The 25,382-nt window shown below is 32.7% G+C and overlaps 1 protein-coding gene and 3 non-coding genes across 4 annotated transcripts; all 4 read left to right on the top strand.

The window, feature by feature from the left end:
* Positions 1 to 767: 767 nt before the first annotated feature.
* Positions 768 to 850, top strand: TRNAL-CAG (transfer RNA leucine (anticodon CAG)). Its single transcript has one exon. It is a non-coding gene; the product is annotated as a tRNA-Leu (tRNA).
* Positions 851 to 7,201: 6,351 nt separating this feature from the next.
* TRNAM-CAU (transfer RNA methionine (anticodon CAU)) lies at positions 7,202 to 7,274 on the top strand. The gene has a single exon. It is a non-coding gene; the product is annotated as a tRNA-Met (tRNA).
* A 10,189-nt stretch (positions 7,275 to 17,463) lies between these two features.
* Positions 17,464 to 17,535, top strand: TRNAD-GUC (transfer RNA aspartic acid (anticodon GUC)). The gene has a single exon. It is a non-coding gene; the product is annotated as a tRNA-Asp (tRNA).
* Positions 17,536 to 21,240: 3,705 nt separating this feature from the next.
* Positions 21,241 to 24,953, top strand: LOC142226487 (uncharacterized). The gene is made up of 5 exons (XM_075296541.1): positions 21,241 to 21,614; positions 22,744 to 23,291; positions 23,388 to 23,927; positions 24,226 to 24,716; positions 24,780 to 24,953. The coding sequence occupies exons 1-5, from the start codon at positions 21,445 to 21,447 to the stop codon at positions 24,918 to 24,920; spliced, it is 1,890 nt and encodes a 629-aa protein (XP_075152656.1). The 5' UTR covers positions 21,241 to 21,444; the 3' UTR covers positions 24,921 to 24,953.
* Positions 24,954 to 25,382: the final 429 nt, after the last annotated feature.

Below are 25,382 nucleotides of genomic sequence, written 5' to 3'. Positions count from 1 at the left end.
TTAGTATGAATGGATATTAATTCACATTTTGCAAATCGAAATTTCCGCCAAAACTTAAACGAAGTACATTGCTGCGAAATGCCAAAAGTTCACTACAATTTGTTCGAACCACACACCATAACAGTAGGCAACACAATATGGTCCCAACTGTACGCCCAAAAGTATACAATCATGTCGTTCACACCTGTCGTGTGTTTTGTGTTTTACCAAGGCGTTTGAAATATCTCTTGTTGTGCCAAAGGCTAATAGTCGATATGTAGTTGAGACGCTTTACTACCACTCAATAGCTTCAACATTATGGCAAAGTGAAAAATACTAAAATGTCTTCCTGCATTTTGTCGAAAATATATTTACATATATGATAGTAGCACCATTTTAGGGCGATAAAGCATTAAAGCAAGGCGAAAAATATGTACAAGTTCATTTATATTGGATCTCTAGCACACTAAGAAATACAAAAATTAAGGGAGAATCTGGAATATGCAAAACAAAAGAAATAAAATGAGCCAAAAAAATTACAATAAACTATAATGTTCTTATATTCCGTTGATAATTCGTTTTCAGTAGCTACGATCAGAATTGAAAATAAATGTAATTCTGTTCACGATATTATAATACATACAATTTTTTTTTTATTTTTGTTTTTTTTTTTATCATTCATTTTTACTTTTTTATTCACCATCCCATCTCTAATTGCAAAATAATCCATGTATTTTTTTTCAAACCATGGATAATTTTCAAGTGCCTTTTAAAACGACCGGCATCTCGTCAGGATGGCCGAGTGGTCTAAGGCGCTGCGTTCAGGTCGCAGTCTACTCTGTAGGCGTGGGTTCAAATCCCACTTCTGACAAATGAATATTTTTTGTTTTTTTTTTAATATTTTCAATTTTATTATCTAAACGATAAAAAGTATTTAACATACCTTTAATTTGATGTAGTTGTAGTTATTTGCGTTTTTTTTTCAAAACTTTGTGTTTAACATTATTGCGTTGGTTGTAGTTGAAAAGTTTGTTGTCTTTGCACACGCCAAAAACAGGAGAAAACAATTACAAGTGCTTTTGTCCGATTTATGCATAGCCTAGATTATATTATTATATATAATTATAAAAGTTTTATTCAACAAAAACCACTTGAAACTCCTCGCAGCAAAATGTACACATTTTCTACCATGGTAACTATCTTGAAGTATTCTTTACCTTGGATAAGGAAATATATATGGACATTGCAAAAAAAATCAAAAAGAAAATGAGAAAAGTGTAGAAGAAATTGTTTACAAAGTCCTAGAGGCATAAAATCATTGTAATGTCCAGGTGAAATAAGTGGCATTCTCCAAAATGTGGAGAAGAAAATAAAATCATTAGAAGCTACTTTAAGATTCACCCCAAGAATCATGGCACCAGAATTAAATGGGTGAGTGTGGGAGCAAAAAGTTGAATTTCATGAAATAACATAAAATATAAAATTTGTTTTTACTTCAAGTAGTGATTTTTTATAAAGGAACAAAATATTATCTTAATTAGATTGAATAATAATACACATAAAAAAGTCAATGATGCTAATTTTATTTTTATTGCAAACAAATTATTTGTTTTTAGTTTAATTTTAGTATTTTCTTCGAAATTTTCCAAAGCCCAATTCAATTTTCCTCATCCCAAGTAAAATCTCCAAAGTACTAAATGTGCTCATAAAATTTTATTCAGAAGAAAATCTTGATTGAATGCTACACTCAAAGAAAGTTTACTTTAATTCAAAGCTTTTTAACTTCCCTTAAGGATTTTGGTAATGATTCCGAGCTCTCTTTTCTGCTCTCTTCCTTAATTGAAGCGAAGTTTGCCTTATTTCAAAGAAATACGATTTTAACGAAGGGACGAGAATTTCAAAGATTCATGTCCTAAAGTTTAAGAAATCAATTCCTTATATTATAAATATTATAAACTTTCTTTTAATTATAATAGCAACAAAATTTTGTTTCAATGTGGTGTAAATTTTGGATGCGTTACCTTTCATATTAGATCAATATTTTTCAGTGTAACTATTCTTCCAGGTAATTAAAATGGCACATGATTATAAGACTCATTAGGAAATAAAAAAAATGTAGATGATTTTAGGAGAATACAGTGCATACAAACGTATACAAGTTTTTTGTGAAAAAAAAAAATCATTTTTAAAAATTTAATTCTGCACAAATTTACAATACTTAATTGTGCATTTATTCCATTCTCCCCTGGATTTTCACGGGTGGTGTTTGGCGTTGTCCTATCACCCACTTAGAATCAATAATACTTCAATTAATTAAAATGCCAAGAGATTGAAAATCACACCTTGATTTTGTATTTGCATTTTTATTTCATTTTGAATTTTTGCTTGCCACTCCACTCTGCTATATTTGGCAGAGCTGGAATGTGTGAGAGAGACGTGAGTGATTTTTCAAATCACTATTATTTTCTATTAGGAAGCATGTCTACACATACAAATACTCAATAAACACCTGTCCAGTATGCTAACTTTATTGGATATTACGTCCATATTTTGTCATGAGTATGTTCGTATGTGTCGCAACACAAATAAAGTCCTTTTACACACATACATACACTCAGCACATGTGCATGTCGCATTTGTCTATAACAAGCTGTTTTTCGTATCCGCTTCCGGTGGTACATGTACGACACGAACATCGACAACGATGACAGCAGCTGCAACTGCTGTTGCAACATTGTGTCGATGGAGCGGAGGAAAACAGAAGGTTTGGGGGTGATCAGCATGAGATTGGTTTACAACAGCAACAAAAAGGTTATGCTTCCCCATGACCAGCGTTGGCAGCTTAACTTGCACATATATCCTGCCTCCACACACACACACACACATATATACAGAACTCCCCTCAACCATTATATGTGCGACATATGCAAATTACATTTTAAAAAGTAAATCCCACAGTTTCAGCATCACAAACCCACGTACTACATGCACACACACGCATACACATAATCCTTGCAGGGTCGGAAAGGTCACAAGGAATAGCATAGCCAGTAGCATCAATGGTATTGGCATCAGCAGCAATATAAAATTAAATCAAACAAAAAATAAATAAATGTGGAAAAAAACGTCCTCCAAGAGACTGAGAATACGAGCAGCAGGTTACAAAAACTGACTACTAAGAGGATAAAAGACTCGGAAAAGATTCTCTGAAACTGTCCTGCTTTATACCAAGCCTCTGTGTGTGTTTCTTGTGGCCAACATTTTAAACGTTTTGAAAAATTTTAAGCAATCCACATGGACTATTTCAAACTCACATACGTATATACACAGACATGTATGTATGTATGAAGTTTTACCTGCAATAATCTGTAGATAAAATCACTCGACTCCAAATGGTTACTTACGGGGTATTGTTGCCACAAAATGAAAACACAAAAGTCAATGATGAAACGGAGACCGACCATATCTATCGTCAGACTGCAAAATCAAAATGTTGTCAAAGGACTCTGGCCAGCCATCAACAGCATGAACATGACAATATTCCGCTGCTTTTTTAGCCATATGACTTAACACCAGTTTATAAAATTCTTAAAATTATAGCAAATAATTACGTTAACAGTGATTAAATCATGAAGTATTGCAATAAAACATGAAAAACTGTGGAGTGTTTGTACAAATATAATTCACTGCAAGAAAGAGACATTTTTATACCATACTCCAGAAGTATGTCCATGACACAAAAGCCGACGAATGGCATAAGTGAGCTGTGAAAATATTTTGAAAAACTCCCTCACGAAAACCATTTTGCTCTCATGAAACTATTCATGCCGACGAGCAATGTCGCGCTCACGAACATTTTTAGGCTCACAATGCCAATCTCACTCACGATTTGGACTACTCCCAAGCGATTTTTAATCAGATACTCTGAGTCAATCAGTTAATATCTACACCCTCACAAAAAATCGCTTCTGTAACATATACTCCCAAACATATTTTGCTTCAAGCATATACATTTTTGGGTATTGCCCAAACATTTATATGTTTGATCTCTTCCAATATATAATATGTTTGAAAGCATATTGGTCTAAACAACATATGTTTGGGTAGTCTAAGTTCCAAACATTTTGTATTTTTGCATCCAAATTCAATAATGTTGCCTTCCAAAAAACAATATGTTATTATGTGAACATATAATATGTTTGGAAGCATTTTGCACCCAAAAATATTATATGCTTAAAAAAATTCTCCCAAACAATATTGTGCTCAAAATTTTATTTATTTATTTATATATTTACAATCATAATGAGTTATGAAAATAAACAGGTAATATAGGTGTTAACAAAATAGGTTTTCGACCTGAATGCTCAAAATTTTGTTTCTGCCTAATTGTATATTCCCTCACATCTTTCTCACTTCCACGAGATTTTTTAGTTCTTAGCACCTTTTTTTGTAATACAAACATTGTAGAAGAAATTATTCAATTTTATGATTTTTGTTTATTTTAATTTTACCTTTTGCCGGACGGGGATTCGAACAGCGGACCACACAGTTTGTAAGGATCAAAGAAGTAGCTGATCAATTGCCCAAGGGAAAATAAAATGTTAATTTTGTAATAACAAGCAACAACCACCAACTTAATTCAATATCGCTCCCTGTTAAATAGCGCTCCAAGCTACTAAACACATATATGTTTATAGGCTATTTCTAAATTAATAAATGTTTGCATCCAAGCATATTATATTTACAAACATTTTATGTCCCAAACATAATATGTTCTAACATATTAACATATATGTCCCAAACATGTTATGCTAGTTTATGAACATTATATGCTTGCACTCAAAAATATTGTGTTTAAAAATTTGTGTTCCAAACATATAATGTTTATAACCAAACATATGAAAAACAGTCTTTTTCATCCGTGTAAGATCTATATTTCTGGTTTCAAGCAGATTAAAGTTTTTATATTCTGAACACATAGTCCCTGAAGTAATTTCCTCAAAAACTGATATAAGCTATTTTGCTTTATTAGCACAGACATCACTCGTAGTATTGTTTCTCCTACCACATCACATAGTTTTGAATATTTATGCAGTATTGGTCCATTTTTTTATAAATGTAAATGTGTATTTAAATAAATCAGGAAAGAGAATTTTATGCAGTTTGTATTGCTGCCCTTGATGTCATATAAGGATGAGCAACAACAAAATGCACCCAGCGGGTAACAAGAATGAAAGGTAAGGTGAAAAGAACGATATACTGAGTGCATCCACTATGCTGAGCTGAGATTATCCGGAAAGTTCAATTAAAATTCAATCTGTGTAAGTCGAAACACACTGACATATTAAGAAGAGTTTTTATGTGGCGTGTAAGTGTACTACAAGAGAGACGGGACTAGGCAGGGGAATTGGATAAGTCACATGGGAAAATTAAAATGTAACTTCAAAAGGGATTCATTGATTATTTTACTATGTATGGACGACTAAGTTTTTGCTCTTTTAAACTTGCAATAAATGTGGTTATTTTAATTATCAAACAAAGATTAATGTTATTTATACACTCGAAAAAAAGATTACTTTGATCCATTTTGGTATTGATTCCTTTTAAATCTATACTATATAAAATTAAAATAAGCATACTGATATATTACCAAAGCTACTCGGCTAAACATAAAATTCAGTTAATAAATCCAGTTTAAAAAATAATTCAAAGTAAAAGCTGTTTCCTTAATTTCATTCGCTTTTTAATCGCTTTTTATAAGTCAAATGACAGTTGAAATCTAGTTAAAGTGGATTTGAGAAGTGTAATGTGAATGGGTTATAAACCAAATTTTCAAAATCCATAAAATAAGTTTAATCCAAAGATTCAATCTCAGTTAGTTACATGATTGTATTTTTAAGTCAAAAGCGTTTTTCTTTATTTTAAGGAAACATTGCCTTAACTAAATGACATACTGGTTTAACGGAGGGACGAACACTTCAAAAATTCGTGTCCTAAATTTAATTAAACAAAATTTTTGAATTTTCTTCTAGTTAAAAAGTCATTTTTTGAAAGAAATTTTTCCTTATTATTTTGTACATTACCTGTCCTAAAGTTGCATAATGTTTCAAATTAGGTAAATTTTTTTTAGTACATGGGATATTTGGATTTAAGATAATATAAAGCAAATGATATTCTTCTACGCTAAGCAAAATTCGCATTTCGTATTTTAAGGATATGAAATGTTTGGCCTCACGGCAATATTTTTTTCAGTGCATGTGGATATGCACCCATCTACTCATTATGAGACTTACTGTATCCCAAGATTGGTGTTCAGTTAGAGACTGAATGGGTTATAAACCAAATTTTCAAAATCCATAAAATAAGTTTAATCCAAAGATTCAATCTCAGTTAGTTACATGATTGTATTTTTAAGTCAAAAGCGTTTTTCTTTATTTTAAGGAAACATTGCCTTAACTAAATGACATACTGGTTTAACGGAGGGACGAACACTTCAAAAATTCGTATCCTAAATTTAATTAAACAAAATTTTTGAATTTTCTTCTAGTTAAAAAGTCATTTTTTGAAAGAAATTTTTCCTTATTATTTTGTACATTACCTGTCCTAAAGTTGCATAATGTTTCAAATTAGGTAAATTTTTTTTAGTACATGGGATATTTGGATTTAAGATAATATAAAGCAAATGATATTCTTCTACGCTAAGCAAAATTCGCATTTCGTATTTTAAGAATATGAAATGTTTGGCCTCACGGCAATATTTTTTTCAGTGCATGTGGATATGCACCCATCTACTCATTATGAGACTTACTGTATCCCAAGATTGGTGTTCAGTTAGAGACTGCAATTGGTGTGTTTCTCCTCACAACAATTCCCAGAAAACTCTACTCTATTATATTACATTTCCCATAGAATTTTTTTTTAATCTTTCTATCTTAAAGGTTTACAAATGACATTCTTAGTTACGAATTGAAGGGTTGCACAAAAACATTAAAACAGCCTAGAAAAAAGGATCATTCATTCACTCATGCACTTTCAAAAAGACGAAAAGACCTGAATGGCTTATTTGATTGAAATACCAAATCATTGCAATTTTCAAGTGAGGATGTTTAATTGGAAATTAAGTTTGGAAAGTAGCACTTAAGGGTTTTTGCAAATTTTGTTTTGGTTTGCCTTGCCTTTGCTCTATTCATATGTTTGTATGAATAGAACATTTCTTCATACAGCCTCGGTGGCGCAGTAGGCAGCGCGTAAGTCTCATAATCTTAAGGTCGTGAGTTCGAGCCTCACCCGGGGCATTGATTTTTTTCTAAATTAATAGGTACTTAAAATATTTAATTCTTTCTTTTTTAACCTATATTACGTTTGCATTTTTTTATTATCTAAGATCCCCGAAACCAGATCAACGAAAAGATGATAGAAAACAACAAACCCCAATCGAGGACTTTATTACAAATTAGGCACAGTTTCTACTTTCTACATCAAATATTATACTTTGATATAAAATTACCACAACCCATAGACAATTTTCTTATTCACTTTAAACTTTCTTAGACAGGAAAGAAATTTCCTTCTTCATAAGAATTAATATCACTATTATAAGTAAAAAAAAAGATTTAGAATTCTCCCCGACGGGGAATTGAACCCCGGTCTCCCGCGTGACAGGCGGGGATACTAACCACTATACTATCGAGGATTATGTCAGTTAATTTTTATACGAAATATTTAAGTGCTTTTGTCTGTACAACAACTGTACAGATAAAATACATATGTATCCGTCATCGACGTTTACCCTAAGAGCTTGCCATAACCCTAGAAATTCACTAATTTGAAAGAAAGCATGTCTTCCTTTCTACATGTGAATATTAATTATCCCATCATTATAGCTGGATGTAGGTATATAGTCATGCTTAAGAACTGTTGTCATTTCATATTGATATGATGACATTTTATGATTCATCAGATTAATTATCAAAATTATGTCAAAATTGGAACCAATAAATTGTTTCTTTTTTTAATTATATCATCTTTCACATTTAATAAAATCTACAATACTCTCCCCGACGGGGAATTGAACCCCGGTCTCCCGCGTGACAGGCGGGGATACTAACCACTATACTATCGAGGATTGTGTCGATAGTATAATTTTATACTATCGAATAATTAAAAATCTAAATGAATAATATTATGCCAGGTATGGTGGAAATTTACACTCCTGCGGAAAAAAATTAAATGCCTATGCCAGTATAACTGTGCAGGTACGCATTTTAAACACATGGAAATATTCGTTGACACTACTTCTTCGACTACTTATCAATTGATGTGCACCAGAGATGGTCTGTATCAAACTTTCGCAAATTTCTGCAGAAACTCACAGCGAATGCTGTCAAACTAAATTAAAAAATGTTCAGGATTTCTTCTATTCAAAATTTGGTTTTCTACAATAGGTTTACGACTTTTGCGACATACGTATTATACCGTCGCAAATGTACGTCGCAAAAGTCACAGTTTGTGACAGGCCAACCCTGATGTGGACAAGATATGATAAATTTGGATACAAGAGTAATTTCCAATTTAATAAAATCTGCAATACTCTCCCCGACGGGGAATTGAACCCCGGTCTCCCGCGTGACAGGCGGGGATACTAACCACTATACTATCGAGGATTTATAGAGTTCATATATTTTCATTATGCTTTGCATTGGAAGAGAATACCAAAGACATAAATTAATTGTAGCGCAAAATGCCAAAAAAAAGCTTAGCATATGTGGTCAATAGTTTCCACGGTAGGTTCGCCTGGGGGATCTGGGGACATAATAGGATTATCTACCCTACATAGTGCTAAATTTTGATACAAGAATAATTTTCCAACTTAATAAAATCTACGATACTCCCCGACGGGGAATTGAACCCCGGTCTCCCGCGTGACAGGCGGGGATACTAACCACTATACTATCGAGGATTAATGGAATGTGCAAATTCTCATTATGGTTTCATTTCGAATGCCAAACACAAACAAAACAAACGATGGTCTTATCTTGCCCATCTTTTATTCATCGTTATTTGCGATTGTAAAATTGTCAAATCTTAGTCAAATCTGCTAATAAATATGATTTTTGCACAGGGGACCAGTTTTTGAAGTGGGAAAAGTTAAGTAAAAGGAAATATATTTTTTAGCAAACTACAATTAGGAAATCAGTTTATATCTAAGAAGTAATTTAATCATTTTAAGGTTATATTATCTTGTCCCCGTGTGTAAAAATCATTAAACTAAATATTATTCCAATACATACTATTACTCGAACACCACCATGAAACTAAATAAGGTATTAAAATAAAGGTTAATACCCATGTTGAGCGGTACGCCAACAAATCGACCTGTGAAAAAAAAAAAATAAAGTGGACATGATCAAAACATTTGGTTTTTTTCGTCACCATCCTATTATTATGCAAATCGTTTTGACACCTAAACTGCCACTACATACAGAATACCATAGTCCTATAATAATATTATAGTAAAAAAAGGCCACACAAAAAACGACCAAAAGATTGAAATTCCAATTGGAAAAAGTTAATCCAATGAACCAGTTTACGAAAGGACCAATAAAAAAGTGGAAAAGCATTTACATTCATAAGAACCATAGGACCATTCACAAACGGAAATTCCAGGAATATATTAAACAGAAAATTCAACAAATACACGCATATGAGATCTTTCAATTGACGGAGATTGTATGGGTGTTGTGTTGAAATTTAGGCATTTTTTCATTATAATGAAGCTATTTCACAAAAAACATATATTTTTTGTCTTCAATCACGAAATTAATTGATCCAATTAATTTTTTAATTGAAATGTCTTCAATCACAGAAATGATAGTATCAATTAAAAAACTAACTGAAAGTCAATTAGAAAATTAACTGATCCAATTAAAAAATTAATTGATACTATTAATTTTTGTGATTGATTTTTGTTTCAATTAAAAAATTTGTTGAATCTATTAAATTTTTAATTCAAAATTTTTTAAAACTCAATTAAGTCTTTAATTGGAAATATTTTCGTGAAATGTTTTTCTGTGTTGTGAGTATCTTAAACAAAGTGTTTAATTAATGTCCGTGATGATATGTTATAATTAAGAACATTTTTAAAAAATTTCTCAACTGTTTAACCTACGCTCTAACTAGACGGCATAACGGCTATTAAGTATGTATTATTTATTTTTATTTTTAGTTCATTATTTCGATTACAATAATCCTCGATAGTATAGTGGTTAGTATCCCCGCCTGTCACGCGGGATACCGGGGTTCAATTCCCCGTCGGAGATATTTATAAATTGTTGGTATATTTATAAATATTTAGTATTGCATTAAACCACGAACGCTTTTCAAGGACATTCGACTTTAATGGAAGGACGAAAATTCCAAAATCCCCATGTTTATTGAAAAAGATCACTATAACAAATTTCCTTCTTATTAAGTGCATATTTTCTCATTGTACATGCAATGTATATATTAATGAATCGAATTTTAATAACGTACAGATTTAGCTAATATAACACTGAGGATACTCTTCCAATTTGTACTGGAAATGTTCGTTATTCTTTTATTAGATCTGCTGATTCAATTTCAAATATGCCACAATTGATTACGGAGAATATCTAATTATTTGGAAACACTTTTCTGTTCCTATCTAAGCCACCCAATTTGGTTTCTCTTGTAACACAATTGTGCCACCAACGACATCATTGGAAATTCTATTTGAATTAAATCATTCTTTTCTTGAAAATGCCGAGTTTGACCAAGTCCAATTAAATAAGAAAGCAAATAGTCAGAGAATAAGGAGGCTAACATCTAAAGAAAAAATTTTAAGAAAATTAATTAAAATCTTAATATCAGTGGAAATCTTCTTATGCATGAAATTTAATCTGCTTCCCAGAAAATAAATTGAAACCGCAAACAACAAAGGCAAAAGCCAACTTAAACTTCCACAGAAACGAAAGACCCAATCAAACAATTTTCTATCCCACCAGTAGCAATGAAAAGACACCACCTCTCTCACTGACTTAGGAGGTATTTGCGATTATTCTGTAAGCTATATAGATGGATTAAATTTCATTTAGCCTTATCTATTTAGGGAAAATTCTAATTTAAACTAGTACAGCAACTAGAACAGCAACTTTCTACATCCATGCATCCATCCTGGCAGTACTCCCATAAACAAAGGAAGTAATTGAAAAGGAAAATGATTCGAAAGCCAACCCTATAGTACATAAATTTCAGCCTACAAGTGAGTCAGTTTGTTAATACTTGGCCCATTACCTCAAAAAAATAAAGGGAGGCGTCAAGCAATTTAGTGTTTCCCTGGAATCCACTTTGCGGAATACAATCACCAATAGAGGAGTACTCAAGTGTGTGTTCTCTAAAGAACTCCTCTCTTCTGTTTTGCTTACTACATAAAATTATTGTTTAACAACAAATGTAATTTAGATTCGTATCATTCTAGTGCAATACAACAGAAATCCTAGTGGCTAGCATTGCGGTGAAGTGGGCAAAGGGTCGTTCCAAAGGATATAAATAATAAATAGTTTGATATCATATGGAAAATCCAAGAATGTAGTCCTCGATAGTATAGTAGTTAATATTTTCACATTTCGGGAGGCTGGGATTTAATACCCGGTCGGAAAAAATGGTCTACCTAACATAACTCAAGATTAGTATCAACTAGATTATCAACCAATTACACTAGTTTACAAAATACAATTTTTTCATGTACATTTGATGAGATGTGACTTTTTTATATATTTTGATCTGCTGAATTCGAAAAAAAAAATGTAAAAAAAAATTATGGAACTGTTTTTGAGATATCCCGTTATTTTTAGTTTTTTGCTCTTTTTTCACTAAACAAATTATATCTCGAGTTAGAAATGTCCGATTATATCGTTGTTGATACTTAAATGAAAGGTATGGAAATGACGAACAATCGTGTATAATTGGTTCTGTAAGTTAAGTTAAGAGATTCAAAAAATAACAAGTGTACATTTTTAGTGTAGACTAGTGTTATCTGGACTTGCTTTATGTCGCGAATAAACTTTGCTTTAGTTTATTACGAAGGCACACAGAAAACACTGTTTGGGCTTCATTCGCAAGATCAAAAATTAAATCTTCTTCTTCTCGTCTGATGTCATCCAATTGAGGTATAATTGATGTTGCCTCTACCAAGGATATGACACCAATCGATTGATCCAATTAGAAGTCAACTTTTACCGCTGGCAATTTCCCATCTATGATTCCAGTATTATCGACATAAGTAGCGTGACAATACTATTCATCCCTGAATCTCGCATTATCGTATTCATCTGAGTATTGATAAGGTAACACAATAGACCATCATCTAGTCTGAAACTTTCATACTACACAAAAAAGAAATTTTTCTGATTCAATCACGAAATTAATTGATCCAATTATTTTTTAATTGAAATGCCTTCAATCACAGAAATGATAGAATCAATTAAAAAATTAACTCAAAGTCAATTGATCCAATTAAAAAAGTAATCGATACTATTAATTTTTGTTTCAATTAAAAAATTTGTTGAATAAATTAAATTTTTAATTGAATATTTTTTAAAACTCAATTAAGACTTTAATTGGAAAAATTTTCGTGAATTTTTTTTCTGTGTACATAACTCTTTATTTCAACCACGTATCAGATAGCGTAATTATGTAATGCCAAGCAAGGTATTTACTCTGGTTGGTCAGAACTGTTTTGTATATGTGAACAAACGTAAATAATTTGTTCGTTCGCCTTTGAAGAAATGTTAGTAAACATTTCCTATAACCCTGTTATGAATAATCCTCGAGAGATAAAGTTTAGGAGTACTCATGTAGTCGTACTTAAACAAGCTATCTTGGTAATGGTATAGTTTTGCGGTATCCCCTCCCCCTTAACAAAAAATTGTAATTTCCTTCTTGGTAGAGTAAGCTCAATCCAATATTCAGTGGGGGTATTTTATGGATACGTTTGCAATAATAAGGATTCCAGCTTGAGTACCTCACTGCCGCTTAGTTTTAAATACATCGACCTTTATCTTTAACTTGTGTCTGTCTGTTGGCCACAATTAATAATTCATTTTGATATCCATTTGAAGTTTGCCTTTGAATCTCTTGACTGATAAACTATTGTTCTTTGTTGAAAATACACATAACCAATAGACCATCTAAAGAGTGGTCTGCTTCAACTAACCAATAGTTTGCGGTGTAGCTCATTCACAACTTCACTTGGAATAAAAATTCTATTAGTTAATGTGCTCATCTTTATCTTTGGTTAGTTTGGTTTTTATTCCATTTTACCTGTTCTCTGCTGAATAAGACTTCAGATAGTTTTTCTATCATTTCCTTATGTTAAAAACAATTTATTTCCCCTTTACCACTGACCGGAAGTTGGTTAAACATTTCATATAACTTCATCAAAATATACCACGATGGTTTGTACACCCGGAAAATATATGTGTAGTCGTTTTATATAATTTTTAAAACCAAGTATTGATGGCATATCCGTCTTGCATAGGCCCATGCTTGTATCCATCACGTATTCTCCCAAAAACATCCGTTCAACCATTCATGATACATCGGAGCAATTTTTGACATTTGCAGTATGTTTTTTACACTCAGAGTCATTTCGGATTAAGGTTCGTGTACTACTCCCAATAGAATTTTAAACGTCATCTGATAATTACTTTTGATCCGACATATCTTTACTCCATAAAACAATTTTCAAGCAGACAGTCATATACAAGTAGCAAGTATTAGGAAATTTTTGCACAAATCTCTCTTAAATAAATAAATTTTTCAAAGTGTATAACTTTGTTACTCTTTTTGATATTAGTTTCTATGTGCATATCCTGTATGTGGGTTAGGTTTAGCTATCTGTCTTACTACATTTGTAGATTTTCCAATGAATTCCTCACCCAGATAGTGACGATGGTAAGGATGTTTTTCCCTATTCTATGAAGAATTTTCCCGTTCCCGACGAACCGGAGCAGTTATATCTGCTCCTTGTGCTATTCATTGTATAGTGGATTCCTTCGTTTTTTTTTCATTTTCAATTATGGTCTATTGCGGCATTTTCACACTTGTGTTTGCATTTTAATTGAAAAAGTTTTTCCGTTTGGTTTTCAATTAGATTTTTTTAAGTTCCCTATTTATATTTGTTTGTTCTATTATTTTCTATTTGAGTGTAATATTTACTAACATAATGTCTGTCTGCTCTTGTTGGATTCTTTCCAAACTAAATAGCGACCAAATGATTTTTGGTTTGTGGATGTGAATTAAAGAAAATTACGTAAACTTTAATTTTAAGATTAAATCAAAAGATAATAAATAATGAATGGATTAATAAATAAACAAAAAATACTTTTTTTCTGTTTTAGAGAGAGAGAGAATTTTTACTACACGCAGAGAAGGAATATGATCACCTCAAACATGTTCCAAGAGCAAAATGTTATTTTTGGACGGGAAACATGTAACCATGTCATTTTCTCAGAAATTATGTATCTGATTTTGGCAACCATGTACATTTTTGGGGAGAAAACAACATTTTTGCGACAAAACATACTCCATATTCTTCGTGCTCTTTGAACATGTTTTGGGTTATCATACTCCTTCTCTGCGTTACGGCACATTTAGGGATTTCTCAAGGAGAATCAAAAACAAGTTACCTCAATGCTAGGACAACTTCCAGAATATCAACCAACCACAGCACTAGTGACATAATATAAATGAATATTAATCGTAGCATTATTACTTTGTTGTTTCATATACTTGCAGTTAGCATATTTTTGCTTTCAATGCGCATGAGAATAATTTCAACACCTACTCATTATGATTCTAATTGCTTGGCAATTTCTGCTTATTGTTTATGATCACTTCGAAAGATCTTACGGTCAGCTGAGATTCCATTTGTTATGGATAGCATAAGGAATCTATTTTAGAATCTTTGAACCATATCGCCCACAACCAGCCATAGTGTGCGAGTGTCTATTTTTAAGTCGAGGGAGGGAGTGGCGGATACATAGATCATAGCATAGATAGATTTTATTATATCAAATTATGTGGCATTAGAACACTTCCAGTTCTCCAGTAATCCTCGATAGTATAGTGGTTAGTATCCCCGCCTGTCACGCGGGAGACCGGGGTTCAATTCCCCGTCGGGGAGTGATTGGTTTGAGACTTCTTTAGGTTCCCAAGGTCTAAAGGAGTACAGGATTTTTTGAATTTGATTTGATTGATTATCGTTAAAATTCCACATCAATAAAATATAAGGGAATCAATGATACCAATGTCTCAAATATCAGTGGTTATAATTCACATGCTGGGGATAGTAATCAACCTAGTTTAAGCATTACGTTTATATGGAACATGTCGGCAATGTATAATCAAATACAATGTATATTATAATACACAGATATTGCGTTCTATTGTATACCTCTGCCGGTGCTGTTTAAACTAGCCCCACTACGCCATACTCGTTTGTTTAACCCCTCAATTTGGAACTAATTTCGTTGTCCTTTCTGCGATTTTCGTTGTCCTGTGGCGATTTTACGTCAAATCTTCTACTAGAGACACACCATCTGCATATATATATATATATATATATATATATATATATATATATATATATATATATATATATATATATATATATATATATATATATATATATATATATATATATATATATATATATATATATATATATATATTTTTTTTTTTTTTTTTTTTTTTTCTTTAAAGAAAAACAAAGAGTGGATGTTGTGCTCCCCTGTTTGGATTTTTTCCCATAATTATTAAACTGGAGTTAACGTCATTGAAAGTTTGTTCAATATTTGGCATCCACAAGTTGTATATAAAGATGAATAAGGATGAATAATCACATATGAAGAAAATATTACGAATCTGATTTATTTGATTACCCGTTTTACAGATTAATGCATTTTCTAGGAATATACTTGTTCTTGAACACCACTTTTCCAGTTTACACATACATATAATTTCACCGACCTTCATCGAAAATTCCTCAATATTGCTTCAGATCGGGCGCCAAAAATTATTAATATTATATTTATAGGACTTTGTGTCCATCATTATCCTCACACATCCTGAAAATTCCAATCAAATTGAAACTAATATTATTTGAGGCAAACAATTTATGCCGCTTAATTAAAAATATTGCAATACATGTTCAGATTTAATATTAGAATTCGTGTATCTTAAAATTTACAAATTTTTACAATCTTAATATCTATCCTCGATAGTATAGTGGTTAGTATCCCCGCCTGTCACGCGGGAGACCGGGGTTCAATTCCCCGTCGGGGAGATTAAACTTATTTTACTCATTGTATAATTTACTTATTGGAGATATTAGATTTTAATTATTGTACTATTTTTTATTTAATATTCGTTTTTAAATGACATTACAATTTGCCATTTAAAAAATAATAAAAAAAAAATATTACTCTGAGTTTTATAATAAAGGGTGATTCTTTTGAGGTTAGGATTTTCATGCATTAGTATTTGACAGATCACGTGGGATTTCAGATATGGTGTCAAAGAGAAAGATGCTCAGTATGCTTTGACATTTCATCATGAATAGACTTACTAACGAGCAACGCTTGCAAATCATTGAATTTTATTACCAAAATCAGTGTTCGGTTCGAAATGTGTTTATCGACAAATTTTGTTCAGCGATGAGGCTCATTTCTGGTTGAATGGCTACGTAAATAAGCAAAATTGCCGCATTTGGAGTGAAGAGCAACCAGAAGCCGTTCAAGAACTGCCCATGCATCCCGAAAAATGCACTGTTTGGTGTGGTTTGTACGCTGGTGGAATCATTGGACCGTATTTTTTCAAAGATGCTGTTGGACGCAACGTTACGGTGAATGGCGATCGCTATCGTTCGATGCTAACAAACTTTTTGTTGCCAAAAATGGAAGAACTGAACTTGGTTGACATGTGGTTTCAACAAGATGGCGCTACATGCCACACAGCTCGCGATTCTATGGCCATTTTGAGGGAAAACTTCGGAGAACAATTCATCTCAAGAAATGGACCGGTAAGTTGGCCACCAAGATCATGCGATTTGACGCCTTTAGACTATTTTTTGTGGGGCTACGTCAAGTCTAAAGTCTACAGAAATAAGCCAGCAACTATTCCAGCTTTGGAAGACAACATTTCCGAAGAAATTCGGGCTATTCCGGCCGAAATGCTCGAAAAAGTTGCCCAAAATTGGACTTTCCGAATGGACCACCTAAGACGCAGCCGCGGTCAACATTTAAATGAAATTATCTTCAAAAAGTAAATGTCATGGACCAATATAACGTTTCAAATAAAGAACCGATGAGATTTTGCAAATTTTATGCGTTTTTTTTTTTTAAAAAGTTATCAAGCTCTTAACAAATCACCCTTTATATATTATTTCATCTAGCTATACCAACATCCTCGATAGTATAGTGGTTAGTATCCCCGCCTGTCACGCGGGAGACCGGGGTTCAATTCCCCGTCGGGGAGGTTAGAAATTTTTGAAAAATCTGATAGTATAACATATTACTAATTCCAAACACACGATTAACTTTCTAAATCAAACATAAAAATTAATCAAAAACTAATGATTAAATTTACATGATATACATACATAGTTGGCTCTGTATCTATTAATGGTTATATACATATATTTTAATATTAATACGATTATTTATGTCAAAATATTGCAATATGTGCTTTCTTTTTTTCCAATTTACTGTAAAAATATACAGCTTGCATTGAAAAGATTCCGGTATATAAAATATTATTTGAAAATGCGAATGCTATATTTTCATAATATGGAGAACAAATTTATATGATAGGAAAATTATTTACTTGCCAATACTGACATTATATTTTGTACATAGAATAAATCGTATAAACATGACAATTTTTATATTAAAAGTATAGGTCAGTTACTTATTTAATATTTCTATTGAACTTTTTTTCTATTAATTAAAAAAACAAAACTAGTAATATATGAATCACAAATGAAGATCACGCTTTGCCTTAGGTATCCCATGAATTCATTTATTCCCGTTATCTTGCACTCGTGCCCAAATTATTTGATGTTTTATTTATTGACACAAACAATTAGCACGGAAGATCTCTATATGGGTCATGATGGTAAGTAAACAACTTTCTTTTTTAACATCGACAGGCGTAAGTACAATTCTAGATTAAATTTTTCAGATATTTTGTTATTTGATCGCATTAAATTGAAGTGTAAATAAATATCAAATGTAATTTTCATAACACTTTTACTTAAGGAATAAGTAAAAAACCATTCAATAATTTACAATTACTTTTTTGAATTTACAGCAACAAAATATCTATTGAGTCAGGTCCAAGATTTAATAGCCTTTACCATGAATGACATACCAAATTAAACATTTGCCTTAAAATAACGCTTGAAATCTTTTTGAACTCAATGCAATTTCAAATATAATTATATATTGAACTGAGCGCCATGGAGATTTAGGCTACTCAGTAGATGAATTTGTGTATAGTTTCATAATTATGTTTACAAATCGGAGGGAAAAAGGCTACGACGATGAGAATATATACATTAATACTTAACAAATATTAACGAAATTTGTCATTAAAATTGAGCCAACTAAAAAATTTCATAATTACAATGTAATATTTCTTTGTTCTAATAATTGTTCTATTTAATAGTGAAACCTTTCATACTATTAATGAACATTCTCATTAAAATTTCCTATTGTAGATAATTTGTAATTAGAAATAGCCGATTTTTATATCAAGATTATATATCAGTGGAGTTTAGGAATGCCCTTGGTGTCCCTGTATACCTCTTTCATATAATTTTCAAACGTTTTTTTTATGTATTATGTTAAGCTTTGTATGTAAATATTTTAATTTCTGTTGCATGTAAAATGTCACTTATTTTTTTATATTTAATGGAACTTCATGGTTTACCCAAATGTCCGTCTAATTCAAATGATGTTTCATTTGGAGAAAATGGAAAAAGCAGTTGTATTTTTATGCAATTACTCGTATTTAATTAAAATTTTATATTTATACTTTCATTAGGTCTATTCGTATGTTTATGTTACAATGGTAGTATTTATTAAATATTTCATATTATCATTATTGTTATTTCTATGTGGTTTCATTTACAATTTAATTGTTTTCACCTTCTAGAGCAGTGGTACTCAAAATATTTTTATTGCATATACATATATGAAAACAAATATATGTGTCCTTTCTATTGCAATCACATTAAATTTATATTTAAAATGATACGGTGGGTTTTAAGTTCGAATTTAGCCGCCAACAAAATTTGACCTTTTTTTGATAAATTTTCTCATAACTTGATGGAGAATGATCCAAAGCAAAGCAATTTTTTAAATGAATTATTAAAGAAAGATAACCGCAAAAATGGTTATTTTAGCGAGGTAATGCGAACTTAATACCAGCTTTGAAGCTATTTAGGACATTTAGTTTTAAACAATTTTCTACGGCCAATGTCGCCAAAAAATGTGCCTACCAGAAGTATTGATTTTAGACCCCATAGAATATATACTGATCGACTCGGAATCACCTCCCGAGTAGACCTAGCGCTTGTAGTCAGTCCGTCCGTCCATGTATTTGTTGTTCGCAGAATTCCGGTCGCAATTATTAAACGATTTTGATAAAATTTGGTATATGCATTTTTTTTGTACAAGGCCGAACGCTCTTGAATTTGGAAAAAATCGAATTAAATTTAGATATAACTCCCATATATATGTATCGCCCGATTTCGATAAGTGGGGTCATATTGAATTCATTTACAAACCGATCGGCGTCAAATTTGCCACAAGGTAATCTAATTGACCACTCTTTAAGTGTGCTAAATTTCTTCGAAATCGGTTCAGAATTAGCTATAGCTCCCATATATATGCATCGCTCGATTTTCCCAAAGTTGGCCATAATACACTTATTAATTAACCAATGTTGCTCAAAATTGAAATGTAAATGTATTAGCCGATCGTATTTAGTCTTACATGTAGCTCTTACATAAATATATTGCCCTATTTTCACAAATGTGGATTTATTACCCATACTAATTGAGCGATTTCCTCTTTTTTAATAATGGACTCAATATTAGTGGCATACTAACTCTGTAGGTTCAGAATCAATTATAGCTCCTAATATCCGATATTTCTGTTCAGATTGTGATAAAACTCTCATGTACTAATGTTCTTAAAAATGGAAATGCGGTTTATCCTCCAAACCTATACCATTGATACCCCACAAACAATGTTTACTAATTTAGTAGTGGTGGTTTAGGGTATGATATAGTCGGCCCCGCCCGACTTTCTACTTTACTCACTTGTTTAATTTTAAAAATAATGCAGGTTAACTACTGGTGGATAAAGTGTACATAATTTTGGAGAAAATATATATTTATAAATAATACCTCCTTTTAGGTTTTTGGTTTTCTTTTTGTAGGACCACAGCTATAGCTCATCGATCATATAATCACACTGAGATTATATGACAAACAGAGAAAAAATTTGATATTTGTGAAATGTTAACAATGATTCTTTGAAGTTTTGAAGGTTAACTCTGAGATATCTACTAAGGTCGTAGAATTTAGGGGCTTATTGACAAACCTCGGTCATGCCAAAAATACCAAACTTGGGAATTGAACCACAAATGCAAAAATGTTCGCATGACAGAGATTTTCGCCTTTTGTATCCCTAAACGAAACAACTACTAGCGAATAAAGGACCTACATAACTCTTCATGATATTCCACAAAACAACACACATACTGTCATACCCATATATGAAAGTATCACATGTATGTGTACTCACTAAAACGCCATAGATTCATTAGCACGTCTACGAAGAAAGTGATCGAGAAACTGAAGACTAAGAATCTCTCTCTCAGACAGAATACAGCTATAGCAAAATACGAAAATGAAAAGCACGAATTATGATAAATAGCCCATAATAGTAAACACATACATATACATCTATGCTCATATTATATAGAAATTAGTGGTAAAATCAGGGCATTTACTGCATTTCCAATTGGTTAAACGGAGAAAATAATCTGTCGTTACTTACAAGTCTAACAGACAGTCACACTCGTCCACTTGCAGAAGAATAAAAAAATAAAACAAATTCATTATATCGATTTCAGTTTGTCGATCATATTTCAGTTGTAAATAAACTCGAGCCTAGTGCGAACGTGCCTGGTCATCGATACGCTTGTAATGAAATCAATCGGAAAAATGCAATGCTAATTTAACGGAAACGCGTTGTAAGCTTCGTAAAGGAAACGGAAGTGATTTTATTGCATTCAATCAAATACTATCATCAAATAAGGTGTAAAAGTTAACAGAAACAATTACAAATTGAATTTTTTTTATTATAAAAAATTATGTTTAATCAAAAGGCAGCCAAGGTGTTGCTCGTTAGTGTAATATTTTTACTTGGTCAATTTTCTTTATGCCAAGGATACACTCAAGTGTCAACCAGCGGTAGTGGTCATAGTGGAGAAGGACCAAAAATATACAAGGCTCTAAATTTGGATTTAGTATTTCCAAAAAGGTATGTCCACAATCAATAAATTGCTTGTTCACGTACTTTGGATTGAAACATTATATATAAGTCTGCTTAAACCGCAATATCGAAGTATTAAAAATATGAATATTATTATACCCGTCACCAAAGGATGAGGGTATATTAACTTTGTCATTCCGTTTATAACACATCGAAATATTGGTCTCAGACCCCATAATGTATCTATATATTGTGGGTCGCTGTGAGATTCCGAGTCGACCCAGACATAGTCCTCCGTCTGTCCGTCTTTTAAAATCATGCTAACTTCCGAACGAAACAAGCTATAGACATGAAACTTGGTACATGTAGTTGTTATTGTTATAGGTCGGACGGTATTGCAAAAGGGGAATATCGGATTATTTTGAGATATAGCCATTATATAAAACGACCCCCAGATTTGGTTTTCGGAGCCTCTTGGAAGAGCAAATTTCGTGCGATCCGGTTGAAATTTGGTACGTTATGTAAGTGTATGCCCTTTAACAGCCATACAATCCATATCATTTAATCCATATTCATATATAACCCTACGATTATCATGCCCGGCATGCATACAAAGGGTCATGGGCTCAATCCCAGTTTCGACCAAGCACCAAAAAAATGTTGGTGACATTTCTGAGCGTTTCAAACGACGTTCAAACTCGGCTATAAAAATTAGGTCCCTTTTCATTAAGTTAACATGGAATAGGGCAGAACTCAGTGATAAGAGAGAAGTTTACCACTATACTTAACATAACCTTCAACCCAATATAAACCGATCCCCATATTTGACTTGCCGAGTCCCTCGGAGGAGTAAACTTAATCAGATGCGGTTGAAATTTGTTACGTTATGTTTGTACATACCTTCAAATAACCATCAAAAAATTGATCAATATCAATATCCATAAGTATATATAGCCCCATTATAACAAACCCATCGCCAGATTAGAATTCCGAAGCCATCGGGGATCAAATTTCATCCGATCCGGATGACATGTTGTAGGTGATGTCAGTATATGGTTTCTTACAACCATGCAAAAACTGGTCCGCATCGGATCATAAATACATATAACCCCCATATAAACCGACTTTTGTAGCTTCATGGAGGAACAAATTTCATTTATTTTTATTTTTCTTCTAGTTTTAATTCTAGCGATAATGTAATATCCACTACACCTTTTGGTCTTTTGGACACCATATCGAAAGGGTCACTGGCGACAGATGTAAATCGAGGTATAGAGGGGGAACAACACAATCCAATGTTAGAGCAGTCAAATGAGAGTGGACAACTGCTATATATTACACCGTCACCTAATGAGGCTGCCATCCTTTATCAACAAACGCAGGACACAAATAGCAATGACAACACCCACGGCAAGCACAACTATGCACAAGTGGTGACACAAAATCCCATAAATATTCAGCGACAAGAACAATCACAAGAGAATGATAATGGGCACAATAGCGCTGCAAAGGAGCAGCAAAATACAGCTACTGGTCGTGCTGTCGATTATCAGACTGGATATCCCTTTGGTCAACTTATCACACCATTAATCAAAAATGCACCACGTCCTGTATACTCAGTAAGCAATAAAGCCAAACCCTCGAATGTTGGCAAAATATATCCCCAGGCTGTTTATCAACGAAAGCCGCCAAGTCAAGCCGAAATTGATAAATTACGCGGTCGAGGTAAGTGATTAAAATGCATTGCTACCTATCACACTACAGCATCGTTTTAGGAATTTCTTATTGTCATTTTCACATCACCATTATCTCTATTTACAGGGGCTATTAGGGATCGATTTACACCTAGTGAGGCTGTGGCATCTCATCAAATCAAAGCCAATCATGACCATCATCAGCATCACAATCATGCACCGACTTATACGACAAGTGGCAAAATTCCAGCAGCCTCAAATGTGGTCAACACCTATGTACCACCCAAAAATCTGTATTCCTTTCCACCCAATAATGTAGATTATCCTTTGCCCACACAGGACAATAAGGCTGCAATGCCAACTAGCATAGTAAATTCATACTCACCACTTCCATCAGGTCTTTTTAAGGATGGCAGTTTTTCCTTGGATACTGCCAGTTCTAATGACGATGGCTACAAATATACTGGACCCTTAAATTTGGGATATTTACCGTCGATAAATAATGATAATGGAGGAAGTGATACCAAGGATCATGAAAATGCGGATAGCGGAGATGCAGATAATGGTGATGATTCAATTGGAGTTCTGCCAGCTAGCGCAATGGGTAATGACAACACTGCTGGTTCTATGGATATGGATGCTATGGATCAAATGTCTATGAAAGATAGTAGGTTTCAAAATTATACATATAAACCAAATTAAATTAAAGATGGTCCACAAGGTAATACAAAGTCAACCACATATAACTCACGGCCTAACATAAAATGCAAGACCAAATGCTTTCGCCTATATGAAATTGTAAAGTAAAATAAAAAAATGTGTCTTAAATGCCCAAAGTCAGGGGTTTACTTGATTAGCTTGTAGGATAATTAAAAAAATTGCACGCAAAACAAAGTTATTTAGAGTATAAAAACATACGCACTTAGAGCATGATGCAATACTAATGTAAATACTACTTCTTACAGCTCATTCAAATGACGATCACGCTTATGACACAGAAAAAGAATATCCGACGCCTCCTCCTGAGTGGCTAAAAGCACATCCCGAAGCATTACATGATCACCCACCGCACGATGAAACGATGGATGACCACCCTTTGCAGAATGATAACCACGATCATCATACCGATGACCAAGATCACGATCACCATGGACATCCCGACATAATAGTAGATTCCGATACATATCCATATCACCATCATTCATTTCCTTCATATCCTATATATCCTCATTATCCGGAAATAATATACGATGATCATCATCACCACCATCATGTTGAACCCCCACCACCTACAACAACTGAACCTCCTCCACCGGAACCTCCACCAGAGCCCCGTGTTAAAAAGTATAGTTACTTTTATATAGGTCGTAAGCTATGGTACATTCCACTTTACTTCACCGTCTGGTTCAGTTTCTATGTTCTTTGGTTGATTCTGAAATCCATAGCTAGACATAAGGTAAGTATATGAATACCTTTGTTGTGGACAAGTCTGTATACTTTCAATATCTTTTATTCACAGGTAAATTTGCCAAACCATTATGTTTCTCGAAGAAGTGTTGATAACTATAACCTTTCGAATAACCATAAAGAAATTATTAACCAGCTTACTCTCTCGGTTATGGAGAAAATAGAACAATTTCAAAGGAAACATTTAAGCTAATACCCGGAAATAGAATAAATACAATTTACAAAATCGGTTTGTTTTATTACGTCGTCCCCTATCTAATTTTTGTTTGCCAGTTAGAGGTCGAAAATTGATATAAGCGAGTTATTTTACCAAAGAATTTATATTTCCCGTCCACACTGCTTAACAAGAGTCACGTAATTCTCACATATTAACGGATTTCATTTCAACTTTGGAACAATTGTTTCCTCTATCTTTTACATTTCAAGTAAAACTGAAATCTTTTAAAAATCTAATATAGTTCTTTGAAGGAACCCGAGAACTTCTGAGTGAAATGCCATGAAACAAAGGGATACCAACATGCCGTAAATGTAACCCATAAACTTGAGCTAATAATGTTTGGAATATCAAAAAATCTGTGTTTTAAAAATGTAGTTTGCCTCTATATTACAGATCGTCCAAACAATATTGGCAAAAAACAGACTTTTTTAAGGAAAG

This window comes from Haematobia irritans, chromosome 2 (genome assembly GCF_050003625.1).
Source record: "Haematobia irritans isolate KBUSLIRL chromosome 2, ASM5000362v1, whole genome shotgun sequence".
In the NCBI taxonomy this organism is placed as follows: Eukaryota; Metazoa; Arthropoda; class Insecta; order Diptera; family Muscidae; genus Haematobia; species Haematobia irritans.
The sequence above is the reverse complement of the archived record's forward strand: the minus strand, read 5'-3'. Positions and strand labels throughout refer to the sequence as shown.

What these genes read in the sequence shown, in the direction of transcription:
- LOC142226487 (XM_075296541.1), top strand. Translation starts at nt 21,445, where the DNA reads ATGTTTAATCAAAAGGCAGCCAAGGTGTTGCTCGTTAGTGTAATATTT. An exon ending in TGATAAATTACGCGGTCGAG is followed by an intron (nt 23,292 to 23,387) that starts GTAAGTGATTAA and finishes CTCTATTTACAG; the next exon opens with GGGCTATTAGGGATCGATTT. An exon ending in TCAAATGTCTATGAAAGATA is followed by an intron (nt 23,928 to 24,225) that starts GTAGGTTTCAAA and finishes TACTTCTTACAG; the next exon opens with CTCATTCAAATGACGATCAC.